We start from the raw sequence: 22,083 nt of genomic DNA, 5'->3' as shown, positions 1-22,083 counted from the left end.
ACACATACGGATCACGGACACGCACACACGGACATAATGAAATAACGCACGTGTGACCACAATCATAGATTAACATTGGTGCACGTTTGGCCGTGTCTCCGGTATATACGGAAACGGACCAAACACGCAAGACACCAGTAGGGGCACCCACAGGATTGTTTATATTTATTACCATATTTTTCGGACCATAAGACGCACTTTTTTCCCCCCAAATGTTGGGGGAAAGTTGGGGGTGCGTCTTATGGTCTGACTATAGGGCTGCAGCCGGGAATGAGGGTGCTGCAGTGGAGCGGGTCATCGGGGGCACGAGCAGGCTGTAGCAGCCTGCTGTGACCACGTGGGCCAGCTCATTACATATGCACGCCCATCCCTCCCCCCCATCTCTCAGCGCAAAAGCCGGCACTGATAGGTGGGCGGGAGAACGAGCGGGGACGCGCTCACAGTAAACAGCCGGTCCGCATGATCACCCCTGGCATGATCACCCCTGGCAATTACAGCCTGGAGTGATCATGTGCGGCTATATTCACTGCTCCCCGCGCGTCATCATCAGCGCGGGGTGCAGTGAATCAGTGTACTCACCAGTCCCCGTGTGTGGAGCCATCCCCCTGCAGCATCGCGCGATGTCTTCCTGTCTGTGCCGGTCAGCTGATCTGAGCTGATCGGCACAGACAGGAAGACATCGCAATGCTGCAGGGGAACGGCTCTACACACACAGGTCAGCGGCGCAGAGAGGAAGAAATGATCGGTGCTGCAGGGAGTGAGGAAAAGGTGAGTATAAACGTTTATTTTTTTTTCTCTGTGCTATAGGATACAAGCCATATACCAGGATGGTATATGAGCACGATGGGGGCATATAGCAGGATGGGACTATATGAGCAGGATGGATGGGGGGTATATGAACAGGATGGGGGTATATGAACAGGATGGGGGGATATGAACAGGATGGAGGGTATATGAACAGGATGGGGGTATATGAACAGGATGGGGGTATATGAGCAGGATGGGGGTATATGAGCAGGATGGGGGATATGAGCAGGATGGGGGTATATGAGCAGGATGGGGGTATATGAGCAGGATGGGGGTATATGAGCAGGATGGGGGTATATGAACAGGATGGGGGGTATATGAGCAGGATGGGGGGGTATATGAGCAGGATGGGGGTATATGAGCAGGATGGGGGTATATGAACAGGATGGGGGTATATGAACAGGATGGGGGTATATGAACAGGATGGGGGGTATATGAGCAGGATGGGGGGTATATGAGCAGGATGGGGGGGTATATGAGCAGGATGGGGGGGTATATGAGCAGGATAGGGGGGTATATGAGCAGGATGGGAGTATATGAACAGGATGGGAGTATATGAACAGGATGGGAGTATATGAACAGGATGGGAGAATATGAACAGGATGGGAGAATATGAACAGGATGGGAGAATATGAACAGGATGGGAGAATATGAGCAGGATGGGGGGTATATGAACAGGATGTGGGAATATGAGCAGGATGCTGGTATATGAGCAGGATAGGGGTATATGAGCAGGATGGGGGTATATGAGCAGGATGGGGGTATATGAGCAGGATGGGGGTATATGAGCAGGATGGGGGTATATGAGCAGGATGGGGGTATATGAGCAGGATGGGGGTTTATAGCAGGATCATATACAAGGCAGGAGGATCATTACCAGGATGGGGTACCTTAGTAGAGAATTTGGGGACATTACTCCCATAACAGTGGCAGCAGCAGATCCTCGCCCCATAACAGTGTGTCATGACCACATTTTTTTGCTTTAAGTTTTATTTTCCTCCTGTAAAACCAGGGTGCGTCTTAAAGTCCGGTGCGTCTTATAGTCCGAAAAATACAGTATGCATTTTTTCTGGCTTTATAGGATGCTTTATCTTTCCCACTGATATACACCATACTAATTAGGTCATATTCTGTGCAGATTGTCTAGAGTATTTATTTATTGTTGTTTTATATATCTATTTAGCTAATCTTGCACATGTCCCTATACCTTCTGGAGTGTTAGTCTATATTGCTGTGTATTTCATTGGTTCTACTGGCTTTGTACTTTCTGCTGCTATAACAACCTGTGTATATTATTTTTTTTGCTATTGCCTGCTTACTATGATTTAGGTGCAAAGTACTTTCATTGGATGCTTATTTACCAGAACTTTGGGTGTTACGGATCTTCCACTATGGATTTTAAGTGTTTTTAACTTTCTTGGTGTTTTTTGCCCTTTTATTGGGATGTTTGTATTTTCTTGTACAATAAAAATCATACTTTTGTGATGCCGCTTTTATGACACTTTTTTTCCCTTCTTTATTATATGTCTACTTTAAGTGTCTGTGGAGATCCCTTCTTATATTTGAGCTGATGCCTTCTACCCTCCCCTTTTCTTATCACTTTTACTGCACAAAAAATGTAATAAAAAAAGCCCCAACCAATAAGTAAATTGCTGTTTTTTGTTCATCCTTTACCTGAAAAATCTGAATAAAAAGTGATCAAAAATGTTGTGTTCCCCAAAATGGTACCAAAGAAATCTCAAACTTGTAGCGCAAAAACAGCCCTCTTCTCCAAAAAAAAAAAAAAAAAAAAATTTACAGCTCCGAATATTGTGACGGAAAAAACAATTACAAAAAAATAAAAAATGTTACTTTGTGACAGAAGCAGAACATAGAAAAACCTAAATAAATCTTGTATTGCAATGACAAGCAGAATAAATCCATTCTACCACCAATACTGCACCATGCAAAAATAAGAACTACCATATATACTAGAGTATAAGCCGACCCAAGTATAAGCCGAGGGCCCTAATTTTACCACAAAATACTGGGAAAACTTATTGACTCGAGTATAAGCCTAGGGTGGGAAATGCAGCAGGTAATGGTAAATTTCAAAAATAAAAAAATAGATCCCAATAAAATGTAATGTGCCCATCCCTGTCCCCCCTTGTAATGTGCCCATCCCTGTCCCCCCTTGTAGAGGAATACATACATATTTAAAGAGAAATTCACAAAGACACATATAGACATAAATCTAAACAAAGATATACACACTGACATACATAGATACACATCATACATGCACACACAGACGCATTAGAGATATTTCTAATATTGGGAAGCCAGCAACAGCCTCATTCACCTCCTCTGCTTGTCTGCTATCCAGCTCCTCCTGGGCATTTATCTGTGATGGGCTGTCTTGGTCGTCATCATTAACAGACATAACTCTGGGGGTATAGTAGTATGCTGCCCCCATATTCCTCTATATAGTGTTATGCAGCCCTCTCAATATAGTGTTATGCAGCCCTCTCAATATAGCGTTATGCAGCCCTTTCAATATAGCGTTATGCAGCCCTCTCAATATAGCGTTATGCAGCCCTCTCAATATAGCGTTATGCAGCCCCACAATATAGCGTTATGCAGCCCCCATAATATAGCGATATGCAGTCCCCATAATATAGCGATATGTATCCCCCATAATATAGAGTTATGTATCTCCCATAATTAGTGTCATGCAGCCCCCATAATATAGCAATATGCAGCCTCATAATATAGCGTTATGCAGCAACATAATTTAGCATTATGCAGCCCCCACAATATAGCGTTGTGCAGCCCCCACAATATAGCGTTGTGCAGCACCCACAATGTAGCACCGTGCAGCCCCCCAAAGTAGCACCAAGCAGCCCCCACACAATGTAGCACCATGCAGCCTCCACAATATAGCACCATGCAGCCTCCACAATATAGCACCATGCAGCCCCCACAATGCAGCCCCCACAATGCAGCACCATACAGGCCCAACAATTCAGCACCATGCAGCCCCCACAGCCCTCTGGCCACCGTGATTGAATACATACTAACTTCCTGCTTGTCCCCCCGCTGTCCAATCTCCTCAGCGTGTTCACTGCTCTGTCGCTCTGACCTCTCAGCACGCACTGCCGGCACGCAGTGTTGACGTCATCACGCTCCGCTGCTGAGTTGTAATAGCGCAGACAGACAGCGGGAGAATGATGAGAGGCAGCTCGCCACTCGATCTCATCATTGCTTTCAATTGTATCGGCAACTGCGATGCTTATACAATTTAAGTGCGATCCTCAGCTGGGGAGGGGGGGGGGGGGGCAGTGACAGCGTGGGCACTGCACTGGGCTCCCCTGACTAGCGGTGACGTGGCCTCTACAATTGGCAGTACACCACTCCTCACTGTGAATGGGTCCCCCGGCGACTTAGGGCCAGGTGTGCCGGGTGCCGACGTCGTCCATGACTGTACTGTGCCCATCTTTGTCACCCACCTTGTAGAAATGTCCCCATCCTTGTGACCCTTCCTTGGGCCCTCTAGTAATGTCCTCATTCCAGTCCCCTTCTTGTCCCCTTATGCCGTTCTTTACACACATACACACACACACACACAAAATAAACAATTATTCTCACCTGTCCAATGTTCCTGCGGTGTTCTCTTACCTGTTTCTTGCACAACACCGGCACAAAGACCCTTCAATGTTCGTGTCCGGTGCATGGGACCGCTGATGCAGACTGCTGCCATGGCTTTACTGCAATTGAATACTTTGCGGCTTCGCCGCAAAGCATTCAGCTGCAGTAAAGCACTGACAACCGAAAAGGCCCCATGAATAGGAGGCGATCATGGAGGGGTGCTTCTTGCGGACTGCAGATACATAAGACTCCTTTCATGACCGCGTCTGATGCACAGGGCCGGCGCTGCTGTCAGTGCATTACAGCAGTTGAATGCTTTGTGGCGCCATCGCAAAGCATTCAACTGCAGTAAAGTCATGACAGCAGACAGCAGCGGCGACTCCGTGCATTGCCTGCGGTCTGCAAGAAATAAAGGCAAACTGTGGGGAAAAAAGGCGCAAATAGGGTCTTATCCGGTAAACTGGTGTGGGGTGAATGCTAGAAAGACACTCATCTTGTCAGGTTGTGCCAATCACAACCCCTTGATCAACATAGAAGTAACATGGAAGGCAGCGGTCCCGTGATGATGAGATGAATATAAATTTAGAAGAAAAATGGGTTTAAATACCACGCCAAACCACAGGAATGCGAAGAATGAAAGTAAATCCCTTTTATTTCCACAGGTCTACGCGTTTCAGAGACATATCAGTCCCCTTCTTCAGGACAATGTACAATATTATAGCACACATGGAGCCGCAGGCTCCTATATATGTATCTAAAACAGCCTCGTCTACACTTTCTACGTCATCCTCCTTGTGACACGTAAGCATGTGAGTTAATCAATAAAATTGTACAAAGAAAAAGAAAAGACAAAAAAAGGGAGAGAGAAGAGGAAAGAAAAAAAGAGAAAAGAAGTAAAAAAAAAAAAGGGGAATGAGGCGCACACTGACTTTGCCTTTTGTGAATCCAGAAAAAAAAAGGGGAAAAAAGGAGAAATTATGAGTGTATATGTGAGGAAAAATAAATAAAAAGGATTGATGTTGTTTATTGTTTTAATAAAAGGAATTGAACCTAATAAATATATAAAAAAATAAATATTTTAATTGTATTTTGTATTTATTTTTATATATTTGTTTATTTATATATTTCTATTGTTTATATTTCATGTGAACATGATTCTTCTCGGGAGAAGATGAATAGGAAACCAATTTGTGAAGTAGTGGAGGGAAAAAAAATTCGGGTGGAAAATCAATTTAATTTGATTTTATCATGTTTTGAGGAAAGAAAAATGCGTTATTTGATTCCAAAAGAAATGTGGCTGGACAGACTGTTGCAACGGGAGAGCAGCGCTTGTATAAAAACAAGCGCTCCCGATTAAGAGAAGTGAAAGGCGCCTGCGCGAGGGGTTACTCAAGTTTAAAACCGTGGGAAAAAAACTAAGTGCGCTTGTGCAAGGGGTTGATTTAAGTTTGACACTGTGGGGAATTTTTATTTTAATATTATTTCTTATTTTTTTATCCTCCTTTTATTTTTATCAACATGTGTTCTAGAATGTATTTTCAGATTGTATACCATTTTATATGTTTTTACTATGCCTCTGTAACATCATTTTATTAATTATTCATTAATTTTTATTATTTATTTCTTATTGAGTTTTAATTAGTAAAATTATACTTTTAAATCATTCTTTTTTTCAATTAAACTGCACTTTTCATTTTTATTTATTCCCTGTACCTTAAACCCCCTTGTCCGTCCCCCCCCCCTTTTTTTCGGGTCTACACTATTTATTCTCTTTATGGATTTTTATTATCCCCTCAAATAGCCACCCTGTTTTTACCTACACATTCTCAATTTAACTATGATAGAGTTCCTAATATAACGAAAGTTTCCTACTTCTGCTCCTCCGTTGTTCCTTCCCCTCCTTCGGTACCTACAGCTCCAGAAACTTCCACCGGCATTAAAACAATGGAGTTTAATTTTGCTGACTTTGTTTTCAGTGTAATTCCATTTCTTTCTTGCCCACATAACTTTCATAAATAACGCAGGTTGTATAAAAAAAAAAATCTTTCAAATCCTTTCCTTTTTTTCTCTGCATAAGCGCCCGCAGCTTTTCCCCATGATATTAAACCTGAATCACCTCTTTGCACAAGCGCACTTCCTTTTTTCCCACGGTATTGAACTTCTATAACCCTTCGCGCAGGCGCCCTTCACTTTGTTTCCCATTTGTAATCAGGAGCGCTCGCTCAATACAAGCGCTTTTCTCTCCCCGTAACAGTTTATTCAGTCACTTCCCCTTTGAAACTATTAAAGTATCTTTTCTCTTCTTCATGATTAACATGATAATATTAAAATAAAAATTCCCCACAGTGTCAAACTTAAATCAACCCCTTGCACAAGCGCACTTAGTTTTTTTCCCACGGTATTAAACCTAAATAACCCCTCGCGTAGGCGCCTTTCACTTCACTTCTCTTTCTTAATCGGGAGTGCTTGTTTTTATACAAGCACTGCTCTCCCATTGCAATCGTCTGTCCAGCCACTTTTCTTTTGGAATCAAATAACGCATTTTTCTTTCCTCAAAGCATGATAAATTCAAATAAAATCTAATCAAGTAAAATTGATTTTCCACCCGCATTTTTTTTCCCTTCACTACTTCACAAATTGGTTTCCTATTCATCTTCTCCCGAGAAGAATCATGTTCACATGAAATATAAATAATACAAATATATAAAAAAACAAATAAATATATAAAAATACAAAAACAATTAAAACACAAAAAATGAAACACAATTAAAATATTTCTTTTTTTATATATTTTTTATTAGGTTTAATTCCTTTTATTAAAACAATAAACAACATCAATCCTTTTTATTTATTTTTCCTCACATATACACTCATAATTTCTCCTTTCTTCCCCTTTTTGTTTCTGGATTCACAAAAAGCAAAGTCAGTGTGCGCCTCATTCCCCTTTTTTTAGTTTCTTCTTTTCTCTTTTTTTCTTTCCTCTTCTCTCTCCCTTTTTTTTTGTCTTTTCTTTGTACAACTTTATTGATTACCTCACATGCTTACATGTCACAAGGAGGATGATGTAGCAAGTGAAGACGTGGCTGTTTTAGATACATATATATAGGAGCCTGCGGCTCCATGTGTGCTATAATATTTCCTGTACATTGTCCTGAAGAACGGGACTGATATGTCCCTGAAACGCGTAGACCTGTGGAAATATAAGGGATTTACTTTCACTTTTCGCATTCCTGTGGTTTGGCGCGGTATTTAAACCCATTTTTGTTCTACATTTATATTCATGCAGTCTGCAAGAAGCAGATAAGGACACGGTGGGAACGAACAGGAAATCATTTTTTGTGGGACCCTCACTTGAGTATAAGTCCGTGGGGGTGTATTCCGCATAAAGAAAATGGGCTGAAAAACTCTGCTTATACTCTAGTATATACGATAATCGTGTACTGACGACTATTTCTTCATTTTACCTCTCAAAAATCACAATAAGGCTCCACTGACAGTTATCCTGCGCTCTTCATGTAGAGCTTACTTCGGGGTTTCCGTGAAAATAACACAAAGAAAAAAAAACAAACAAAACACAAATCAGACAAAACCCTATTGCAACCATTTGATACAATTAGGTAGATGAAGCCACTTTGAACTCTGGTCTGAATCACATTTTCGTGAGATTTACATGGAGACTCCGAGCAAAAACACAAGAATGTGATTGCAGCCTTATACTGAAAGCGAACAAAAAATGTTCTGTACCTCAAAATGTTACCAATAAAATCCCTAACTTACCCCCAGAAAACCAGCCGCCACTCAGGTCCATCATCTGTCGCAGGAAATATAGGGAAGACCCACATTATTTGCACAACAAAAGACTCTGGAAAAGCAATATGGCTTCCACTCCCCAAATCAAATACAGTGAAATCTGCGCTCCCAAATCTAAATGCCCCCTCCTTCTTTGCCCCTATGCCTAAACCGCAGTAAGTGGCCAGGTGTGGCATTATTTTAGTGGGGAGAGCACACTGAACATTTAGAGGGGTGTGCGTCTCCAGAAGCAGAAGCTGAGCACAATGTATGGGGGGGTGCTACAATATATGGGGGCACAATGGATGGGCACTAAACTGCCATATTTGTAATTCAGCACAAAAAGTGTGGAACAAATGCTACAAAATAGTCGCTGCAGCCGGAAAATTATTTGAGGTGCAATTTCTACAATTGGGTCACTTTTGTTTTATTTCTGCTGTTCTGATACCTTAGGGGCTCTGCAAATGTCATCGGGAAACTATTCTTGCAAAATCTGTATTAAAAAAATTGAATAGTGCTCCTTCCTGCTCAGCTACGCCGTGAAGACAAACCGTAGTTTCTGATGATATACAGAGCATATCATCCTGTGCGGCTATACAGGGGCCCAAGTGCTAAGAGGGCCCATTTTGTACCTCCAAAGCAGGTCCAGTTGTGGATTTTGGTGAGTTATTGGACTGAAAAGGACTCACACTATTTTTGCACAATGGGGCATCACCACGTTCAGGAGAAATTGCTCAAAAAATTCTGAGGTCCATTTTCACTTTCTGTAACTGACAACCTTGCAGCTAATAAAAAAATTAACCTTTTTTTAAACACTAAAATGATTGTAGAAGGGATAGGGGGATTAGGGAAGGTGCACTATAATTACAGAGTCTCTGTCATGGCTGTAACTGCTTAAAGGCTGCTCATTCTTGTTCCAGGGCTGATCAATATTGCTCATCCATATTCACTGCTTCCCCCGTCCACAGCCAGTTCAAAATGTGACAGTGCAATTTAAATGCCCAAAGCAGGGAACATGCCTTTCACTGCCGGCATCAGAGGCAGTGACACGATCATGGGGAGCCAATGGTTCCAACGGTAGCGCAGGGTCATGTGAAGACTCCTCTCACTATCATGACGTAGTTCCTGTTACAGCCGGCAGAGCAGCCTCTGTAACAATAACGCTGCATTTCTGCTGATCAGAGCTGTGCTGCTCTGATCAGGAAAAATGAATCCGCAATCAGACTGCTGATCCCTATAGTCCCCTAGGGGAACTAATAAAATAAAATAGTAAAAAAAAAAGTTTTAGAAAATAATAACCTAAAAAAGTTCAAGTCACCCCCCCATTCGCCCCATTGAAAATGAAATTTAGAAGAAAAATCCAGCGCTGGGTATAAATTTTAAAAGTCCATCTTTTTATTTAGAATTCATTAAAATCCAGCAGGTCAAGTACCATCACAAGGAACCATACAGAAGCAGAACAACGTGTTTCGACGCTCAGGTCTTAATCATGAACAGAACATGATTAAGACCTGAGCGTCGAAACGCGTTCTGCTTCTATATGGTTTCTTGTGATGGTACTTCACCTGCTGGATTTTAATGAATTCTAAATAAAAAGATGGACTTTTAAAATTTATACCAAGCGCTGGATTTTTCTTCTAAATTTGCTATTGGTGGCCGCACCACTCCGAGCACAGGACGTATCAATGCTGCAGCAGGTCTGATCGGTGAGCTGGATTTTTCCTTTCTATTGAAAATTAAAGGGTTAAAAAAAATGAAAAATATACACATTTGGTATCACCGAGATCAGAAATGCCAGATATATCAAAACATAAAATTAAATAACCTGCTCGATAAATTTAGTGCAAAAAAATTCCAAACACCAAAATTACGTTTTTTGGTTGTTTAAAATTATAGGTTTCTTTTGCATAGTAATAGTTGTTAGGAATCTGGGAGTTGTATATTTTTATTTATTTATTTTTTTAATGTTGCCTTTCAAATTATATCCAAAGCCTATTGTTTGTTAAAAAATGACAAAAATGGTAAAATAAGTAATTTCAATGCTTGCTACACCTCATTTTATGTTTCCCCTTTCCCCTGTTATAAAGACAGTATACAAATTTTGCACAAAATGCAATACCAGGCGATCAAATCATAGAATCTGCACAAAAATGGTACCATTAAAACAGTCAGCTCAAGACCCAAAAAAATCAGCCATCACTGAATCCCATATCACAAAAAATGAGAATGCTACGGGTAGCGGGATATGGCGCAAAAAGTGCGCCTTTTTTGGGACAAACTTCTGATTTTTTTACCCTTTTAGACAAAAGTAAACCTATACATGTTTGGAATCTACAAATTCGTACCAACCTGAGGCATCATACAGACATCATCAGTTATCCCATATACTGAATAAAATACCCCAAAAACAATTATGCAAATTCACTTTTTTGCATTTTTGCGCAACTGGAATTTGTTTGCTATTTTCCAGTACACTATATGAGAAAACTCATGGTTTCATTTAAAAGTACAACTCGTCACAAAAAACAAGTCCTCATAATGCAAGATTGATGGAAAATAAAAGTTACAGCTCTGAAGAAGAAGGGTAGCAAACAACAAAAACGAAGAATGCCCGAAGGTGAAGTTGTTAAAAAAAAAACTAAAAAAAAACCCCCCAAAACACAACACCAAATACAGCACACGGTCCCTCCTACTTTTGATACCCAGCCAAGATAAAACCCGTCAGCATGGGGCTGGTATTCTCAGGCTGGGGAGACCTATGCTTATTGGGACCCCCTCAGCCTAAAAATAGCAGCCTGCAGCCGCCCAGAATTATTGCATCTATTAGATTTGATAGACACTTACCGGGCTCTTCCCAATTGCTGCTTATAACTGCGACTCAGTCTCTACTTGAAGCTCACAGTGTGCAGTCACATTGTATGGCTGCACGCTGTGCCTTCAGATATAACAGAGATGGAATTGTCGTGGGACCTCATGTGGATTACATCGGACCTGGGTGTTTTGGGGTTTAATAAATCGGTGAAACAGGGTGGGGGTTTTTTTGGGGTTTTTTTTAGATATTATTTGAAATAAAGGATTTTTTAAATGTTGGTGTTCATTTCTTGTCACTTATAGATTAGCAATGGGGGGGGCACATAGACTCCTCCCATTATTAGTCTAGGGCTTAATGGCAGCTGTGGACTGTTATTAACCCCTTATTACGCTGGGTAAAGTTCCGGGATTGTAACATCTAATGTATGCGCCAATCCTAGCCCGCAGCTGTGAGGCTTTATCATGGCTAAGTATCGAAATTGGGGGGGACCGCATGTCGCGTGTTTCTTTTTTTACATTAATTTAAGGAATTTTTTAAAAAAAAGAAAAAAAAAAAGCCGCATGTGGTTCCTTTTATTTTCATACACAGCCAAGATAGGTGCACAGCTGGGGGCTGCAGCCCATAGCCGTATGCTTTATCTTTGCTGGGTATCATAATCCGAAGGGACCCTATGCCATTTTTTTTACTTATATTTTTACCACAATATTGACCCGCAGATAGGGTCTATGATTGCAAGCACTCAGACGTTGTCCACTGTCGTAGGTGCTCCACATGTCGTAGGTGCTCCACACATGTTTTGCAAACCATGTGTGGCTCAAAATAAGCCACTCTACGTATTAAGTCTGTGATATTTCTTCTTTGTTTTTCAACAATGTACTCTCTACAGATGTAGCAAAATACATCAGGATTGTTGATGCAGGCTCTTCTTGATGAAGTCATAAGTTTTATATGTATTTATTTATTTACTTAAGACAGAACATTTGGGTATAAACCAAGATTGAGTTAACAAACTTTTACTGTATCTGACTTCTTTTTTCAGCAAATTCACAATAGAATCCTGAATTCAAAAAGTCACTTGTACAGCAATAATAACATTTCTAGAGCACCAACATGTTCCGCAGCACTTCACAATTCAGAGGTTCATATGTAAACATAAATTAGAGTTATAGAAGATACAATAATTAAAAGCAAAAATAAAAAGACAACCCTGTTTGTAAGAGCTTACAGTCTACAATTGAGTGAGATGGGGGTTACAAAAGGATCAAGTGCTTATCTACAACTACAGTCCTGCCATCTCCAAAAAATGGGGGGATAGATAAAGGCTGCATGAACCAGTCATCAGCCAATCTTTGTAAATCAGCACTGTAGGACTACAAATTGAAATACAAAATAATTATATGGGATATTTTATTACCTAAGATTGTTAGAGTCAAAAGACAGACCAAAAGCTATAGCACTTGTTATCACACAGACGTCGAATTGGGGGAATGCATTATTGTCATGGATATCAATTATCTCAAAAACAAGAACCAATTCATCAAAAGTAATGGGATTTTTAACTCAGCACCCTCAAAAATCTGTTAAAAAAATCGTGGCACCTATTTTTTTCTAGACCCATGAAAGGTTTCTAGGGCGTGAAATGTTGTGTTTCTGGAAACATACAAATTACCGTATTTTTCGCTTTATAAGACACACTTTTGTTCCCCCAAATTTTGGGGGAAAGTAGGGGGTGCGTCTTATAATCCGAATATACGGATTATATACTGCAGGGTCCAGGGGAGGTGGGGGCCGCTCTGAAGCCGTGCTGGAGGCTGAGGTAGGCTGGAAGAGGCTGGTGAGCTGGGGAAGGCTACAGCAAGAGATCTCCTGCTCCCGCTCATATAATATGCACAGCCGCTGTCCATCACCGTGGTGCTGAAACAGCACCGCGGCGATGGGCTGGGGGAGCGGCGCATATTATATCTGCCTGTGCTCCCTTTGATAGCACATGCACCCCTGTGTTAGCTATGGCCCCCATGCTGCTGCCCATAGTAAAATAAAAAAACGCTTTACTTACCTCCTCTTGCGTGTCTCCCCGGTCTCCCTCCTGCTGCTGTGATCAGGCACGAAGAGATATCTCTCTGCTGTGACGATCACATGACCGCACCGAGAACCAGGAACTAGGAAGTGCAGGAGACAGGAGAAGCTCAACCCCACGGAGGGAGACTCGAGGGAAGACAGTGCTGGAGAAGGTAAGGAAAGAGTTTATTTTACTAAAAGCAGTAGCATGGGGGCGATATCTAACACAGGGTGATGTGTGCCAGCCACAGGGGGCCCGTGTGCCAGCCACAGGGGGCCCGTGTGCCAGCCACAGGGGGCCCGTGTGCCAGCCACAGGGGGCCCGTGTGCCAGCCACAGGGGGCCCGTGTGCCAGCCACAGGGGGCCCGTGTGCCAGCCACAGGGGGCCCGTGTGCCAGCCACAGGGGGCCCGTGTGCCAGCCACAGGGGGCCCGTGTGCCAGCCACAGGGGGCCCGTGTGCCAGCCACAGGGGGCCCGTGTGCCAGCCACAGGGGGCCCGTGTGTCAGCCACAGGGGGCCCGTGTGCCAGCCATAGGGGACGTGTGCCAGCCATAGGGGACGTGTGGCATCACTGGGGGACGTGTGCCAGCCATAGGGGACGTGTGCCAGCCATAGGGGACGTGTGCCAGCCATAGGGGACGTGTGCCAGCCATAGGGGACGTGTGCCAGCCATAGGGGACATATAGTATCACTGTGGGGGCTGTGCGCCAGCCACAGGGGGCCGTGTGCTAGCCATAGGGGCCGTGTGCCAGCCATAGGGGACAAGTGGCATCACTGGGGGATGTGTGGCAGCACAAGGGGGCTATATTCAATATAAGGTGGCCATATCCAGATTAAGCGGGCTAATTTTAGGATGGGTGGGCTATGAGGTACATATACCCTATATGATTTGTTAGACGGACACTGGCATTATAAGACGTACCCCATTTATTAAAAAATTCTCTATTCCTTCACCAAATTTGGGGGTGCGTCTTATAATCAGGTGCATCTTATAAAGCGAAAAATATGGTATATGATTTGTTAGTTACTTTGAAAACACTGCATATTTACTTACATTTCCCATGCTGAAGGTACGCTTAAATGCACAAAATATGTCATATAGTAACACAGTTCCATCTTCTTGAATGCAGATTAGGTCTTCAGAAACAGTCCATCCAAGGTGAACAACTTGCCCACTTTTCCACTGTAAAAAACACAAAATATGTATTTGAAATATCAGAGAAATACGATGGTTTGGGGGCTTTTGTTTGTTTGTTTTAGCAAAGCTGGAAAACGTTAGCAACTACAATACACCCATTGCATGTAGCATTGCAATATTTGTCTTAAAAATAAACCCAAAAAACTACAAAAACTTAAAGGGGTGGTTCACCCATTTTTTTTTATTTTCTGTAGGAGTTCTACTTACCATTCTAGGCGTTTTCTCCATTGGCTTCTGTTTCCATTTCTGGCACTGAGCGGCGCTATCCTGCACGCTCAGTGCCTGTCACATGACCCCCTGGAGCTGTGGCCGCCAGTATCCTTTTACGTCCCGGCAAGTTCCGGGCTCTCAAATTTGTCGGGTACGTCAGAGAAGGCTGGCACCACTCAGATTGAGTGACAGGGCTGTGGGCGGTGACTACCGCACGTCACAGCACAGCATCGAGGGGAGGAGCCGGAGGACGTCAGTGTGGAGCCGGCTAAGCGTCCTGCAGATGGTGAGGCACGGGGCGCCAGTGTGCAGTACAGGGGGGGTTCTTGAGCTGAAATCCCCCCCTGCACGTAAGTATCTGATCACACTCTCCACCCGCCCGCTCTGCTGCGATGTCAGTAGAGCGGCCGTGTCGGGCAGTGTGATCATCTGCTCCTCCCAGCAGCACTGCAGGATGCAGCAAGACAGTGACAGGCATGTCCCCGCTGTGCTCTGCCACCTGTCCTGCTGCATGGGACCACCTGTCCTGCTGCATGGGACCACCTGTCCTGCTGCATGGGACCACCTGTCCTGCTGCATGGGACCACCTGTCCTGCTGCATGGGACCACCTGTCCTGCTGCATGGGACCACCTGTCCTGCTGCATGGGACCAACTGTCCTGCTGCATGGGACCAACTGTCCTGCTGCATGGGACCAACTGTCCTGCTGCATGGGACCAACTGTCCTGCTGCATGGGACCAACTGTCCTGCTGCATGGGACCAACTGTCTGCACTCTGTCACCTGCACCACAAGTCACAGAGTGGAGACAGTTGGTGACAGAGCACCTCTGCCTCCCCTCTCCTTTCCCCACTCTCTTCTCTCCCCCCCACTTTTCTTCCCCCCCCTCTCCCCACCCCCTCGCCCTCTCTTCTCCCCCTCGCCCTCTCTCCCCCCCCTCGCCCTCTCCCCCCCCCCTCGCTCTCTCTTCCTCCCCCGCTCTCTCTTCCTCCCCCGCTCTCTCTTCCTCCCCCGCTCTCTCTTCCTCCCCCGCTCCCTCTTCCTCCCCCCCTCGCTCTCTCCTGGCATGGTCAGTACAGAAATCTCTCCATTGTGGAGGGAGTAATAAATATGGAGTCCCTACTGTGTGTATTTATTTCTAATAAAGTATTTTTCTCTTTGTAGTGTTTTTTTTTTTATTTAAACCCTTTATTGGAAATTCTTAATGGCCAGGTCAAACTTGGCCTGACATTAAGAATTTCGGGCTTTATACCAGCTGGTAAAACATAGCTGGTATTAACCCCTTATTACCCAGCGTGCCACCTGCCACCAGGGTCACTGGAAGAGTTGGATACAGCGCCAGAAGATGGCGCTTCTATGAAAGCGCCATTTTCTGGGGCGGCTGTAGACTGCAATTCGCAGCGGGGGCCCCAGAAAGTTTGGGCACCCTGCACTGCGGATTCCAATCCTCAGCTGCCTAGTTGTACCTGGCTGGACTCAAAAATTCGGCGAAGCCCACATCATTTTTTTTTTTTTTTTTTTTAATTATTTCATGAAATTCATGAGAAAAAAAAAAAGGGCTCTATATTTTTGGTTCCCAGCCGGGTACAAATAGGCAGCTGGGGGTTGGGGGCAGCCGTACCTGCCTGCTATATATAAGAATAAGGCTGCACATCAAACTTAGATAATGGTATAATGCCTCAAGCATATGGAAAAATGTTGGAATATACAATGAAAAATGCTACTTGCTAATTTGAACATGTGAATAATGAATTGCATACCTGCTATGAATATTAGGAAAAAGGAGATATTTAGCAATCGCATTGATCAATGTAACTGAGCCCCAAAACCTCGTCAAGGTACATCTCTATATTGGGGTCCCTAGCTCTGTGACCCTAACTGTGTGTCATCTCATTGCAATTAAAAACTGCTATGGGTGGAGAGGGGTAACTAAGGACTTTCTTATATAGGAGATGGAAAAAACATGGCCGAAAGGGGCGGAGCTGTGTTCACATTCAGAAAAAAAACTACATATAACTGAATAGGATAACTGAAGTGAGCACTAATATATATATATGAGTGCAAGCCAAAAATACATACTATATATAAGAATAAGGCTGCACATCAAACTTAGATAATGGTATAATGCCTCAAGCATATGGAAAAATGTTGGAATATACAATGAAAAATGCTACTTGCTAATTTGAACATGTGAATAATGAATTGCATACCTGCTATGAATATTAGGAAAAAGGAGATATTTAGCAATCGCATTGATCAATGTAACTGAGCCCCAAAACCTCGTCAAGGTACATATCTATATTGGGGTCCCTAGCTCTGTGACCCTAACTGTGTGTCATCTCATTGCAATTAAAAACTGCTATGGGTGGAGAGAGGTAACTAAGGACTTTCTTATATAGAAGATGGAAAAAACATGGCCGAAAGGGGCGGAGCTGTGTTCACATTCAGAAAAAAAAAACTACATATAACTGAATAGGATAACTGAAGTGAGCACTAATATATATATATGAGTGCAAGCCAAAAATACATACTATATATAAGAATAAGGCTGCACATCAAACTTAGATAATGGTATAATGCCTCAAGCATATGGAAAAATGTTGGAATATACAATGAAAAATGCTACTTGCTAATTTGAACATGTGAATAATGAATTGCATACCTGCTATGAATATTAGGAAAAAGGAGATATTTAGCAATCGCATTGATCAATGTAACTGAGCCCCAAAACCTCGTCAAGGTACATCTCTATATTGGGGTCCCTAGCTCTGTGACCCTAACTGTGTGTCATCTCATTGCAATTAAAAACTGCTATGGGTGGAGAGGGGTAACTAAGGACTTTCTTATATAGGAGATGGAAAAAACATGGCCGAAAGGGGCGGAGCTGTGTTCACATTCAGAAAAAAAACTACATATAACTGAATAGGATAACTGAAGTGAGCACTAATATATATATATGAGTGCAAGCCAAAAATACATACTATATATAAGAATAAGGCTGCACATCAAACTTAGATAATGGTATAATGCCTCAAGCATATGGAAAAATGTTGGAATATACAATGAAAAATGCTACTTGCTAATTTGAACATGTGAATAATGAATTGCATACCTGCTATGAATATTAGGAAAAAGGAGATATTTAGCAATCGCATTGATCAATGTAACTGAGCCCCAAAACCTCGTCAAGGTACATCTCTATATTGGGGTCCCTAGCTCTGTGACCCTAACTGTGTGTCATCTCATTGCAATTAAAAACTGCTATGGGTGGAGAGGGGTAACTAAGGACTTTCTTATATAGGAGATGGAAAAAACATGGCCGAAAGGGGCGGAGCTGTGTTCACATTCAGAAAAAAAACTACATATAACTGAATAGGATAACTGAAGTGAGCACTAATATATATATATATGAGTGCAAGCCAAAAATACATACTATATATAAGAATAAGGCTGCACATCAAACTTAGATAATGGTATAATGCCTCAAGCATATGGAAAAATGTTGGAATATACAATGAAAAATGCTACTTGCTAATTTGAACATGTGAATAATGAATTGCATACCTGCTATGAATATTAGGAAAAAGGAGATATTTAGCAATCGCATTGATCAATGTAACTGAGCCCCAAAACCTCGTCAAGGTACATCTCTATATTGGGGTCCCTAGCTCTGTGACCCTAACTGTGTGTCATCTCATTGCAATTAAAAACTGCTATGGGTGGAGAGGGGTAACTAAGGACTTTCTTATATAGGAGATGGAAAAAACATGGCCGAAAGGGGCGGAGCTGTGTTCACATTCAGAAAAAAAACTACATATAACTGAATAGGATAACTGAAGTGAGCACTAATATATATATATGAGTGCAAGCCAAAAATACATACTATATATAAGAATAAGGCTGCACATCAAACTTAGATAATGGTATAATGCCTCAAGCATATGGAAAAATGTTGGAATATACAATGAAAAATGCTACTTGCTAATTTGAACATGTGAATAATGAATTGCATACCTGCTATGAATATTAGGAAAAAGGAGATATTTAGCAATCGCATTGATCAATGTAACTGAGCCCCAAAACCTCGTCAAGGTACATCTCTATATTGGGGTCCCTAGCTCTGTGACCCTAACTGTGTGTCATCTCATTGCAATTAAAAACTGCTATGGGTGGAGAGGGGTAACTAAGGACTTTCTTATATAGGAGATGGAAAAAACATGGCCGAAAGGGGCGGAGCTGTGTTCACATTCAGAAAAAAAACTACATATAACTGAATAGGATAACTGAAGTGAGCACTAATATATATATATGAGTGCAAGCCAAAAATACATACTATATATAAGAATAAGGCTGCACATCAAACTTAGATAATGGTATAATGCCTCAAGCATATGGAAAAATGTTGGAATATACAATGAAAAATGCTACTTGCTAATTTGAACATGTGAATAATGAATTGCATACCTGCTATGAATATTAGGAAAAAGGAGATATTTAGCAATCGCATTGATCAATGTAACTGAGCCCCAAAACCTCGTCAAGGTACATCTCTATATTGACGAGGTTTTGGGGCTCAGTTACATTGATCAATGCGATTGCTAAATATCTCCTTTTTCCTAATATTCATAGCAGGTATGCAATTCATTATTCACATGTTCAAATTAGCAAGTAGCATTTTTCATTGTATATTCCAACATTTTTCCATATGCTTGAGGCATTATACCATTATCTAAGTTTGATGTGCAGCCTTATTCTTATATATAGTATGTATTTTTGGCTTGCACTCATATATATATATTAGTGCTCACTTCAGTTATCCTATTCAGTTATATGTAGTTTTTTTTCTGAATGTGAACACAGCTCCGCCCCTTTCGGCCATGTTTTTTCCATCTCCTATATAAGAAAGTCCTTAGTTACCCCTCTCCACCCATAGCAGTTTTTAATTGCAATGAGATGACACACAGTTAGGGTCACAGAGCTAGGGACCCCAATATAGAGATGTACCTTGACGAGGTTTTGGGGCTCAGTTACATTGATCAATGCGATTGCTAAATATCTCCTTTTTCCTAATATTCATAGCAGGTATGCAATTCATTATTCACATGTTCAAATTAGCAAGTAGCATTTTTCATTGTATATTCCAACATTTTTCCATATGCTTGAGGCATTATACCATTATCTAAGTTTGATGTGCAGCCTTATTCTTATATATAGTATGTATTTTTGGCTTGCACTCATATATATATATTAGTGCTCACTTCAGTTATCCTATTCAGGTACCTGCCTGCTAGACCTGGCTAGCGTACAAAAAAATATGGCGAAGCCCACGTAATTTTTTTAAAAACGTTTTCAGGCAAAAACCTGTATTAAAAAAAAAAAAATGCTTCCCTGGATTTCTATTGCCAGTGAAAGTAACACCAAGCAGCGGGGGTTCGCAGCCAGTAGCTGCTTGGGTTACCCTTAGCAATAGAAAATGCAGCAGGAGCCCACAAACAATGTGATTTTTTGTTTGTTTTTTTATTTTTAATTTAAAAAAAAAAAAAAAAAAAAAAAAAAAAAAAAAAAATCGCATTCCACTCGGACCAATATTAGCCTGTGTGTCAGCGCACATGAGTGATTATTTTCTCAGCCCTAATTGGACAGAGAAAACAATCGCAGCATGCTGCAATTGTAATGCAAGACTCTCTCTTTTACCCATTCAAGTGTATGGGGTGAGAAAAATCGCACTGCACTTGCGGTACATCGGTGGACTACGGAGGAGAGAGGGAGAGAAATCCCTCCCACCCCTCCTCAGTGCTGGCCCACCCCTCGAGTGCCGGACCGCCCCCCGCAGCTGCGGTCTGCTCGCACAGTCGGACCTCAGTCGCAGGGACACACGCATGACACTCAGCTCTGCTGTACTGAGCGTGAGCAGAGTGTAATGCGAGGGGATCGCAGTAATCCCCGTGTGGCCCCAGCCTAATCATCCGACACTCGAGTCTGCTGATCTGAACTCAGCTGAACTCCTGTACACACAGCCCGCACACGGTCACATGTGATCGGCAGCAGGCAGTGACTGCTGTTAAGGCTACATTCACATGACCGTTCCGTTTTTGCCGCAAAAAACGGTCCTTTTTTTTCACGGATGCATCCGTGTGGCATCCGTGTGACAGCTGCGTGCCTTCCGGTTTTTTTTGCGGACCGCAAAAAATGGAAGCAGCAAGAAAGATAAATAGAGGAGTAGATATAGAGATGGATAGATCGATAGATAGATAGATAGATATAGAGACATAGAGGGATGAATGAATGGAGGGATGGATAGATAGATAGATAGATAGATAGATAGATAGATAGATAGATAGATGAGAAAAACATATATAATGTCCCACCTCCCTGCATATTCTAAGCTGGCACCCTTTTGTGACTTTCATGTGGCACTAAGGTGCTTAGTCTTGTATTTAGCCAAAAAATAAATAAATAATAAAAAAAAGACATGCGGTCCCCCTATCTTTTGTAGCCAGCTAGGGTAAAGCAAACGGCTGCAGCCTGCAAACCACAGCTGGCAGCTTCACCTTGGCTGGTAATCCAAAACAGAGGGCACCCCACACTGTTATTTTAAATAAATAATTTAAAACAAAAAACACGGGGTCCCCCCGAAATTGGATCACCAGACAAGGTAAAGCGGACAGCTGTGGTCTGGTATTCTCAGACTAGGGAGGTTCACTGTTATTGGACACTCCCCAGCCTAAAAATTGCAGGCTGCAGCCGCCCCAGAAGTAGCGCATCCATTAGATGTGCCAGTCCTGGTGCTTTTCCCAGCTCATCCCGTTGCCCTGGTGTGGTGGCAAACGGGGTAATATATGGGGTTAATACCAGATGTGTAATGTCACCTGGCATCAAGCCCTGGGGTTAGTGATGTCAGGCGTGTATCAGATACCAGACATCACAAACCCAGGCAGTAATAAAAAAAAAAAATAATAAAAAAAAAAAACAACAAACATTTTTATTTGGAAAAACACTCTCCAACACATTCCATCTTTCACCAATTTATTGGAAAGAAAAAGAAATCTAGGTCTGGTGTAATACAAGGGGGTCCCACGATGATCCATACCATAGTCAATGTCCCAGTCAATGAAGAACAGAATGTTCCCTATTTGCTGGGAGAGCCGCGCAGTGACCTGAGCTAACATCAATAGGTCAGCCCAGGTCACTGCAGGGCATGACGAGTGCTGCTATCAGGAGGTTAGCGAGGTATATTACCTGCGATGATCGCTGAACTCCTGACAGCAGCGCTGTCACCGAGTTCAATGACCGCCGCCTTCACAAACCAAGTAACGCGAGCGGCCCGTGACGTCACCACTAGTCACACAGTCTCGGGTCGACAGCGAGAGGTGATGTGACAAGCGGCGGGCATAGAAGGCAGTGACGACCGCTGACGTCAGGAGGGCAGGACTTCATCACCGTATGTAATGAACTTACTAACCTCATGACGGTAGCGCTTGTCATCCCCGTGGCTGCTGACACTGCAGTGCGGGCAGCTGCTGACACTGCTGAGCGGGCAGCCGCGGGGCTGGGGCTGGAGCGGGACACTGACTGCACGGGC

At 42.7% G+C, this 22,083-nt stretch overlaps 1 protein-coding gene across 1 annotated transcript in view; it reads right to left on the bottom strand.

Annotated features, from left to right (window-relative positions):
* The window catches only part of VPS16 (VPS16 core subunit of CORVET and HOPS complexes), an 879,114-nt gene that overhangs the window by 773,456 nt on the left and 83,575 nt on the right, over positions 1–22,083 (bottom strand). Inside the window, exon 4 of the mRNA XM_075319712.1 lies at positions 14,150–14,278. Within this exon, the coding sequence (XP_075175827.1) occupies positions 14,150–14,278 (129 nt within the window). The remainder of the gene's footprint in view (positions 1–14,149; positions 14,279–22,083) is intronic.

Source organism: Anomaloglossus baeobatrachus, chromosome 7 (assembly GCF_048569485.1).
Source record: "Anomaloglossus baeobatrachus isolate aAnoBae1 chromosome 7, aAnoBae1.hap1, whole genome shotgun sequence".
NCBI classification, from domain to species: domain Eukaryota; kingdom Metazoa; phylum Chordata; class Amphibia; order Anura; family Aromobatidae; genus Anomaloglossus; species Anomaloglossus baeobatrachus.
The sequence above is the reverse complement of the archived record's forward strand: the minus strand, read 5'-3'. Positions and strand labels throughout refer to the sequence as shown.